This window comes from Apis dorsata, unplaced genomic scaffold (assembly GCF_000469605.1).
Source record: "Apis dorsata unplaced genomic scaffold, Apis dorsata 1.3 scaffold_293, whole genome shotgun sequence".
In the NCBI taxonomy this organism is placed as follows: Eukaryota; Metazoa; Arthropoda; class Insecta; order Hymenoptera; family Apidae; genus Apis; species Apis dorsata.
In genome coordinates, this window is record NW_006263568.1 from 689688 (window position 1) to 701143 (window position 11456).

The window sequence follows — 11456 nt, forward strand, 5'->3', positions numbered from 1 at the left end:
TTACATATTATGCATTTATGGCTCCTTCATAATTATTTTTTGCAACATAATAATTAATAAATTATTAATATACATAAATAAAAAAATTAAAACTTACTATATTATAAATCCATTAATAGTTATTTTATAAATATTCTTTGTATAAAAAAAGTAATAAAAATATTTTAGCATGGCTTTAATTAATTATTTATCTCTTTATATATTCATTAAATTATTTAATTATTTGTTCATTTTTTTATTTTCTATAATATTATTTTCTATATATGGATCTCAATAGTCACCTCATCAATGAGACCCGTAATTGGCATCACTTTCCAAAATTTAAAAACTATTTTACAAATATATCGTTAAAAATTTTTCGAAATATTTTAAATTTAGAAATATAAGATATATTTTATCAGTGATAGTTTTTGAAAAGCGATGCCAAGAAGTACAATCCAGTCTGAATCTTGCACTTGATTCCCTTTAATTATCCCTTTAATTTCAATCATATAGACTAGATTGTAAGTATTAGTAAAATAAGTTAATAAATTATATTACTTAGATTAAGATCTTAAGCGCATTTCGCATCAAAATATACTCTCTTAACTTAAAATGATAAATAAAAATTCTTAATTCTTGTAATTAATTCTTCTCTCTCACTTATATTCTTTTTTTTATTTTTATTATATTCGTCGACTTTCCATTCCATTATAATTATTCGATTCATTTCTTATTTTTTTTTTCAATTTATTCTTATTTTTAATTTTGTTGTTATTATTGTTTTTTTCATCAAACTTATGTCAAGTCAATCATCAATTACATGCAATTGTGGTGGCAAGAGGCATTGCTCTACTCTCAGTGATTAGTCAAGGATCCGCGTTTTGATCGATTAGTATTGGATCATAGTTTGGTCGTCTTCGTAATTCGGATTCGATGATCAAGGATTTATCCTTTGCTTGTTGCTGAATCGCCGGGACATAAGTCGTTCCACTGCTACACCTCTGTCGTAACTCTCGACTGGTCACGATTGGCGAATATCGTCTATTCATCGACTCTCGTAAGTCTGATGTGAGTCGTGATGACGACGATGATTCGGTGATTCCTTTTTTTTTCTTTTTATCCATCGAATATGTTTTCATTTCTTCTTCAAATATTCATTTTTTTCTGTTGACTCGCTATTTTCCTTTCAAATATTCGTGTTTTGAGCATTATTTTTAAATTAAATTTTAAATGATAGTATTTTAATGTTTTCGTTTTAACTATTGGAGAGTGTACTTGATATAGGTATTACAAATAAATTTTATACTTAGTATTAAGATATTAGTATTAAAGTTTAGATTAAGATAATTTATAAGGTAGACAACATGGGACAATAATAGACAACGTGGAATTTAATTTTTTATTATAATTTCAATTGTATTTTTAATATATAATCATTGTATTAATTATTATATAAAAACTGATTATATTAATTATTAGAAATAATTTTTATATTAATATAATTCTTTTATATTTCAGGATTTTTTAATGTATTTAAATTTTATATTAATTTCTTTTTTCATGTTAATATATGCTAATCTAATAATTTAATTAATTTTTTACTTTTCCGATTTATTTAATTTGTTTTTTTTTTTTGTTTAATGTTCTCTTAATTTTTCTGACTTTTTACCTTTATTTAATATTTATACATTTATTTTAATGTTTTGTTTTTATTTTTTTTTTTTTAGGCGGATCTTAAGATACGTAGTCATCTTATAATAAAATCTGGTATTTATATCAATTTTCATAAATTATTCTTTGAAAAATTTTCTTTTAGAATTTTACAAAGACTAATTTCTAAGAAAAATTGATACTAAGTTAAGAGCTACACAATACCAGCAATTCAATTTATTTATTTATATAAAATTTCTATATTAATATCCGCTATAGTATGTCTAAATTGAAACGAAAGATAAAAATATCAATTTTTTTACTCTTTCATTTGATTTCGATGTCTATTATTCAAATATTTATTCTGAATATTTATTCTTTAAATCGTTTTCTCAATCCTTTATGATTATATAATTTATGATTATATTTATACTAAAATTTATCTCTTTTTAGAGAAAAAAAGAAAAAAAAGAAAAATAGTAAAAGAATAAAAGATAATGATCACCATCTCTTATTTTTAAAATTTATTTTTAGAAAGATGTCAAGAGATGGCGTTAATAGTTCACTTTTACACTATATCTTTTTTCAAGGTCTTTTATCCTTTCTTTTTATATTTTATTTGTGGCGTTGATATCAATATATTTTAACTTCATTTTATTTTTGTCTCTATTGTCTTTCATTCTTGTCTCTATTTGTTTTATTATTTATATTAGTTTCTTCTAATAACACTTTAGAACTTTAGAATAACACTTATAATGTCGATTTGTGATTAATTTTATTTCATTGTACAACTTATAGATTAGAATTTCAATAGAATCTATTCTATTCAATTGTTACATATTGTAAGTGATTTTAAAGAAATATTTTTGACGTTCAAAAAATTTTTTTTGCATTTCTAGTTATTTCTTGAAGTAATATTTTTTTGATTATTAAATATCAAAATCTTTTTTTGAATTATTGATATCAATATCATGACAGTCAAATATTGTAATTTAATATATTAGATTTGTTCATAGAAAATATTAACTTTTTAAAAATGTATCAGTTACTTGGTTTTCTTTCGATTTTTTTTAAATCAGACGAGGTAAACACGTGATGATACTCGTATGCGTATGCGCAAAGTATATGATTAAAATAGTTAAGTTACGTATGTTATGGTTACTGTGATTTTAAAATATATATATTTCGTTTATGAATAACAATTCATAATAATTTATTTGCGATCTCTAGTAACTATCAATAAACGAATAGATGGAAGCGAAAGAGGAAAATTTTCCTGCTCAATGGGCAATTGATCTTCTTGAACCTACACCATTAGATCAGTCAAACTATATTTTTAAATATTATTTAGCACCAATTGCTGGATTTTCGTGTGCCATTGCACAAGTGACATTAAACAAAATTCAAAGAAAGCCTATATATGCTAGTACGTTTGTGAATTATATTATTTTTACAATAAGTTAACCTTAATAAACATTAACCTAGTAATAATTATTTTATCAGGATATTTTGAAATAATAGTGATAAATTCTATTTTTAAAATTATAAAATTATAAATAAAAATATTTATAAAAATTTATTTATAAAAATAAGATATTAAATGTACATTTTGACAAAAAATATTTTTTATATTTTTTTTGTTCTTTGCTATTCTTTGTTAATTACTATTACAAATAACATAACGAATATATCTAAAAATTATTATTATAATATATATATTTTAATTTTGATCAAATATGATTTATAATCTTTTAATTTATTAAAGTTTTTTAATTTTAATGAGTTATTAATTATTAATTTTTAATTGTTTTTAAAAACAGGTTATTTATATTAATATTCTTTAAAGAAGTCTAATTTTTTTTTTTATATCATTCTTTATATTTTTTATATTAATGTATATGATATTAATATGTTAAAAATTAAATATTTAATTGCTAGATAAACCCTATATATTACTTGGATTTTTGTGTGGTAATCTTTTTGGATATATTGTACATACTATGTTTGACATAAAATCTGCAAGGAAAGATGCAATAATAAGAGATTATATAATGCGTCATCCAGAATATTTTCCTAAACCAGGTAAAATTTTATTATAAAAATTTGTGTTATTAAATTAAAAACTATTTATAAAAATAACATTTATAAAAATTTATTTAATTTAATATTTTAGAATATAAAAAATATGCAGATATTCTTGAACCATGGACTCCATGTCGTTAAAAAACTGTAATGTGTTCATTCTTATTATGTAGCATAATTTTTTCTATAAATAGTGAATAAAAAATGAAATATACTATTAAAACATGTTTATTTTTACCACTTATGTAAATTTTTCCTAAATATTTCCTTTTAAACTATAAGGAACAAAAAACAAATTATTTCAGAATTTTTTTAAAATTTTTGCATAAAAAATGATAAATTATCATATTTTTAAAACTTTCCCATCAAAAAAAAAATTTTTATTTTCTTTTCATGATGTGCGTTATTGTATTTTTTAATAATTTTTAAAAAATTTTGTTTGGATGATTTTTAAAATGATTTTTAAAGGATGATTTTTAATATTTTTTTTTAATAAAAAATTTACATTTCATTCCTCTTTTTCTCTATATAAATAAAAATTAAATGAATTGAAAGAAAGAATTTAAAATAAAAAATAATAAATTTAGCATTATTTTATAAAATATTATTTATAGTTAAATAAAATAAAATAAAACAAGTAATAATGAATTTTTATAAATATATAAAAAAGAAATAAATTATTCATTATGTAAAAATTAAAGTTAATAAAATAGCTTTGTAATTTCAGTATATTTTAATTTGCAGTTCTGTTACAGGTATATTTTATTGCACAAGTATTTATCAAATCATATTATCAAATTTATTAATATTTTGAAAATTTTTGAGAATATTTATATTTTTTTTAGTTTTTTTTTTTTTTTAGATTCTTTGTTTTTATAAATATGTTGAACTGCATTTAAATTGAAAAATTTTTACATTTATCATATGTATTTTATATTTATATATTTTATTCATATAAACAACAACAAAAAGAATTAATTCTAATTATCATTCTAAGTTTTAAACATTTTTATTTTTTTTCAGGATTATAATTATCATTATATAATCCAGTTCCTTTAGAATCTCCTAACCAGGGATATTTATTAGGACATTCCCTACATGTTTCTAGGTACCTATGAACATATATTTTTTATTATTTAAGCTCAAAAATATTAGATATAACTTAATATATTCATTATATGTTATTTATTTACCTTGTAGTAGTAAAATTTGATTCTGTAGGTTTGAAATCTAAAGCACATTTATTTGGATTGTTACAAGGTGGTCCAGGAAGATTTTCTTTCCTTTTACATGACCATCCTTCAAAATTATTCAAAGATTTTATCGGTTTTGGATCAGTTATCCATGTTAATGCTTGAGTGGCTGTTACGAAGTATACATCAGGTCTGTAAATACAATTATTTTAATAATTTATAAAAATTTTCTAAAAACATTAAAATCTACAAATTATTTCTATATTTAAATATTTCTATTTTTTTTATATTAAATATCCTTTTATTACAAGTATCTGGAATAATAAAAATATTTTTATATTAAATATATCTTTTCCTTATTTAATGTAAGTTTGATATAAAATTAATTATTCATTACATTGTTTTTTAATTTTTTTATTTTTTTTACAATGTTTTAATTTTTCTCTATATATTATTTTTAAATACAAAACAATGAAATCAAATATAATTTTATGATGTAAAGATTATTTATCACTTACAATGTTACTGCCCAATCAAGAAATTTTGATAGTCCACGTTCAAGTTCTTTTATTTGAAACCAATTAGTATGAAAAGGCATCATATATGGTGCTCTATTTTGTTCATAATAACGGTTAAAATCTTCTTGTAACCATTCAAAAACTTCTTCAGGATCATGATTATGAAGCACACATTGATCCAAATAAGGACAATGTCCTCCTTCATAACTTTCAACATAATGTGCATTAAGTGGTAATTCCCATACCCCTAAAAATAAATGAAATATGTGTTTTTCTTTTTAAAATGTTATGAATTTTATAACAAAATAAGTAAAATTATATTTATTACCTGGAAATGATTTAGTAGGACATGTGCCTGCTTTACATTCATGTGGAATTTTATAATCAAGTGTATATGGCCAAATTGGTACTTTTAATGGAGAAATTCCAATACTACTATCATATATGTATCCAAAATCTTCCACTACTTTGTATTGAGTATTTCGACCTGGTTTTAAATAAGGTGCTCTCATACCCACAATTTCACTTATTGAAATATTGCTAAAATGTTTAAGTATTTCTCGCATTCCTATCATTTCTCCAACCCATTCTTCATATCCTTTATCCTCTAATCCCTTTTGTAATCTATGCAATAAATACTATACATATAAACATCAATATATTTTTTAAAATTTCTTAATAAAGTAACAAATTAAAAGTAATTGATACAAAAATTGAATTTTATAAGATAATACATTCTCTTTTTTTTTTCTTTCTCTTTAAAATAAAAAGAAAATAACCAATATTTACGATATAGTTTCAGTAGCAATTTCATGTCCATCATGTGCTAAACTCTGAACCATATTATAATTACAATATTCATGAGAAATGAAGAATGTGCCTTTCAAAGGGCAATTATTTGGATTTAATCGGTCAGTAGCAAATATCTTTTGATAATGATCAAAATTATTATGATTTATTGCTCCATCAAATGTCATTATTATCATTTGTGGTGTCTGAAATAAAAAAATTGAAAAATTATAAAATCTCCATACAAGTAATTATTAAAAACAATAAAAAAAAAAGAATGTGTACTTCATCTGGATGAAGACCACCAGGAATTATTGTACCATCTCTCGAGCAAAAACAATAAGGTAACTGACAGTTTGCAGGATCACATTTTTCTGCTAAATCAATTGGTGGTTCGGTGATGGGTGCTGGAGCTAGTATTAAAAATAAATTTTACATTAATATAAAATTAACAAAAGTTAACTCAGTTTATGATTATTAAAAAAAAAAATTCACTTGTAGCAATAGGTCCACAACGAGCTTCATTTTTAAAAGTGCAAAATTTACTAATGTCATCAAAATGTAATCCTGATGGACACCTGTTCAGATATGGGTACCCGTCAACGCACTGTTGAAATTACATATAAAAATTTAATCGAAAATTATTTGTATCATTTTATAATTAAATATTTATTATTATATTATTAAATTTAAGTATATTCACCTGATAAAATCTTCTACATGTTGCTGGGTCTGCAAAATTACCATTGCCTTGACCTTCAGGACATTTGAACTCTTCATCTTTTCTTTCTTCATCTTTCTTTGCATTTTTCTGTCCACAAACTAAAAATTTATATAATATTATCATAATAAATATGATAAAAGTTCATAAACATTTAATATGATTTATTTTTTAAAATTCTGTATTACAGTTAAAATTAGTTCGAAAGATCAATATAATCATGATCACAGAATTATTATGAATACAAAAAATAAATATTTATATTTATATTTTCAAAAAGATATTAAAATTAAGCAACAACAAAATTCTCTTGGAAAAATGCGTGTTTAAAAAAAAAAATACACAAATAGTTTTATTAAAAAAGATTAAAATCTTATAAATTACCGAAAAAGAATCAAAAAGAGAAATATATAAAATAGTATTTGTAAAAATGAAAATTGAAATATTAGGCATATTCATATATGTTAGATATATATATACGGACCAATAGCAAGATCAAGGTCCAACATTGACTTATAAATGTTAGGTAGTTGTCTTGAATATAAAATACTTATTTTTTGCTAACGATAAAATTTTATTAAATTTCGCATCATTCACAATATATTTTTCTCTTTAATAAAAAAGAATTAAATTTTGAATTTTTTTTTTATTAAATAAATAAGACTTCAAGAATTTAAATTTTATTTAATCATTCGCTATTCTAAAATTATATTTAAGAAAATAAATTCTCTAATAAAATATGCAAATTGTGGAATTTGAATCGAGTTTTTGAATCGAGTCTTGATCTTTTCTTTTAATCGTCTAGTTAGTAAAAACATTGTCATTTACTATGTCAGCATTCTTGAAGACGTATTCAATAATCGTGCTAGAAATCTATAATTATAGAAATGTTTTTTATTTTACAAACAAATTGAAAAAAATATGATCAAATGTAATGCTACTTCTACTTATCTTTAAAACGAAATTATATATTTGATGATAAATTTTTTTTATTCAAAGTATATTGTAAAGTTTATTTTTTTATTTTATAAAATTTTTTAAAATTAAAAAATTTTTTAAAATTCTCATTTAAATTAAATGCAATTCTTATAATTCATATTATATTATAAATTTCGATATTCATTGTATTTAATTTTTTCATATATTTTACATTATTTATATTATTTATATCGAAAAAACGAATCGTAAAATTCAAGGAAAAGTTGAACATATTTAAAGTGAAAGAAAAAGTAAATAAGTAGCTATGATCGAGTCAACGAATGAGGAAATTACATGTGGTCAGGCATTTAATTCAACGAAGGAAGATTCGTATTCGAACACATTGAAATCTTGTGCAGATGAACTATCAGGAGAAAGTAGTATTCCAGGAAGATCTTAGATCTACGATTTTATGATAAATATAAGCATTAAATGCACGTTAGTTTATTTAGGCATGAACAATTTTAACATAACAAGTTTTGATTTTATTTTGTTACATTTCGTATTAATATATCTGAACAATGTCGATTATACTTGGAATATTTTATTTCAAGAATTCACAATATATTTATTCAAAAAATATCATAGCTATTTAATTTTTAAATGCAAAATTTCATTGATAAATATATTTATTTTATTTTATTTCGATTTATGTCGATATATTTCGATATTATTAATATTATTATAGTATATATTGACTGTCGTCGCGATGCATCGTATGTCTTTCCAATACAAGTATTAAAATTTTTTCTACAAAGTTGCCCATACCAATCGAACATGCATATTTATAAAAGTTAATCATCTTCAGAACAGGTTATATATACATATAGAAACGAGTTTCACGTGTGCACAGATGCCAAAAAGCATCGGATTTAGCAGTTAAGTGGAAAGTGAAGGTACTGCTCTGGCAATGACGTTGTGGTAAATCGTTCAGGTGCAAGATTTCCATCGGCCATGGTACACCCATACTGTCACAAATATACGGTACACCATATACGTAAACGTTGAACTTATGTAAACAGCAGTGAAATCACCGACCGGGAACCTAATTTAATGGCGCTTCTCTGGTGTCGGCATGTTGGTTGGTTCTTTGCTTCCTCTGACTTCTTGAATTTTATCTGTGTCAACTTTATTTACACCATGACAATACAAGAAATTTTTAACATTTCATGGAAATCTTATTTATCGTAAAAATATTTACATACCAATGCGCATCTTATGAACTCTCAACAAGATTCTTACGAATTTTCTTTAAAACAAATTCAATATTAATTAAAAATTTTTATCATTTTTAACATACAAATGTTTCATATGCATAACTAAAATTTAAGTTATTTTCTGAAAATCAATTTAAAAAATCATAATTATAATTATAATTTAATATCATTAAATATTCTATTTTTTGATTATATTTCGTTAAGATATTTTTATAAATAAAAATAAATGAACGTCTAATAATTTTTTAAATTAAATTAATATATATATATTATATTATTGATTTATTATTATCATATCATTATTATATCAATATTATATCTTTATTATATCTTTATTATTTATCATAATAATATTAAATTATCCTTTTTTTTTATATCTTATTTATATTATAACTTTTTTTATAACTTTTTAATTTTTTATTTATGATAGATTTATATATTTCTTTTTTATTTATATTTATTTATATTATTTATTTATAAAATACATTAATCTATTTTGACTAAAAAATTTTGAAATATCAAATATATTAAATAAAGAAGTAACGGAATTTCTATTAGAATATAATGATTATTCTTGAATGTATAGTTAATATAAATAATTTTATTCAATTTGTTTGATTTTAAAAATTGTATTAGATATATAATTTATTAATAAAATATTAATAAAATCTTTCGAAAGGTCAAGAAATCTTGAATTCGATTAATAAGATTGACAATGTCAATTTATAAATAATATATTGTGTTTGTCCAAAATTAATATTAATTTTTAATTATTTGTTTTCAATGAATTTGTTACTAAATTGCATACTTTAAATATTAAAATTATTATTCTTATTTAATTCTCTTCTTTTGTTAGAATACTATAAGATTTTTACTGTGAAATTGCAAATTATTAATTCTAAAATATTAATTCTAAGAGAATGTCCACAGAAGGTCATTCTTTTATTGCATCGACATTACATTTCTAATATATCTGAGCAACTATACTGATTGATTCGATTATTTTAGTAATTAAAAGATTTTTCAAAATGAGAGATGTGAATGATCAAAATTTCAATTTGTATTTAACATTTAAAAAATTGAAAAATATAAAAACAACAATATATGATAGAATCAAACTTGTTCATTCCTTTTTTATAAAATTGATTGCAATTCAAAAACCTGCTCAAGGCAAACAAGAACAATTCATAAATACATAAATTTCTTACACATATCCGTGCAATCTTAAAAATTTATTATCAAGCGATTATTGACAGATCTTAAACCACAAAATTTCTCTTAATGATGAAAAATCACTATAGGAGGAGCTAGAAATTTTATATTGTTCGACGGATTTGATCTCTCATTCGATTTCTCTTTGAAACGAGCAGCTATATTTTCCTACCTGAAACAATGATGGACACGACGACGTACAGTAATAATTGATTTTTTTTCGACATCATTCTTCACGAAAAATTGCTTTTTTTCAATTCTCTTCTCTTAAAGATCGATTCAATTTACACAGCACTTGCATCCGAAAGTAAATTTCTGCGAACACACTCGTCATCGACGGACACTAAAAGAAAGTGTCACGACACTGTTGCTCAGGATTTACCAGCAATGGTGTCTGCCATGGACTACGGGGACCAGACGGTAAGAACCATTCTTAGCTCATTGGCTGACCACTTTCTACCATCGTCTCGTTCCTTCGAGAAATCTTTGCTTTTATTCGCCTTTATATTATTCCGTGGTTTCGTATCTGCAAGTTCAGATTTTTGACGATTTTTCAAAAATTTTTCGAATGATCTCGAGGCGAATTTCTTGATGAAAATTTTTTTTTATTTTTTTCTTTATTAAAAATTTATTAGTTTTATTACTGTAAACCATTCATGAAAATTAAAAGTTTTAAGAGAAAAATTATAATTATTTAATTAATTGTAATTTAAATATTATAACATTTTTTTATCTGTTTTTTATGATTTATTTTTTTATTTCTTAAAATCTTATCTTTATTTATATTATATTATATAATTTTATAAACATAAATACATGAAAAATATATACATAATAGTACACAACATATAAATAAATTAAAATTTGATAATAATAATGATAATGATAAAAATAATGGTCAAAAATGGAATAAAAACAAAAAATATTATTTATTAAAAATAGTAATAAACAATTAAATATATTTTAAAACTTTTAATTAATATATAAAAAATTACAGATAAAAAATTTCTTACTATAATATATTAAATATTTGAAAAATATATAAATATATATTTTATTATTATATATACAATGAAAGATATATAATATATAATTTATAATTCAATTTTAGTTA

The 11456-nt window shown here is 21.7% G+C and overlaps 2 protein-coding genes across 2 annotated transcripts; one reads left to right on the forward strand and one right to left on the reverse strand.

Moving 5' to 3' along the window:
• The first annotated feature begins 2681 nt into the window (after positions 1–2681).
• LOC102672399 (NADH dehydrogenase [ubiquinone] 1 subunit C2) lies at positions 2682–3926 on the forward strand. The gene is made up of 3 exons (XM_006617167.2): positions 2682–3058; positions 3571–3714; positions 3806–3926. The coding sequence occupies exons 1-3, from the start codon at positions 2884–2886 to the stop codon at positions 3853–3855; spliced, it is 369 nt and encodes a 122-aa protein (XP_006617230.1). The 5' UTR covers positions 2682–2883; the 3' UTR covers positions 3856–3926.
• A 498-nt stretch (positions 3927–4424) lies between these two features.
• LOC102672538 lies at positions 4425–10812 on the reverse strand. Its single transcript, XM_006617168.1, has 9 exons — positions 10515–10812; positions 6918–7036; positions 6710–6821; positions 6500–6627; positions 6215–6420; positions 5754–6049; positions 5426–5672; positions 4908–5099; positions 4425–4826 (listed from the first exon to the last, which is right to left on the reverse strand). The coding sequence occupies exons 1-9, from the start codon at positions 10570–10572 to the stop codon at positions 4724–4726; spliced, it is 1461 nt and encodes a 486-aa protein (XP_006617231.1). The 5' UTR covers positions 10573–10812; the 3' UTR covers positions 4425–4723.
• Between the last annotated feature and the right edge of the window lie 644 nt (positions 10813–11456).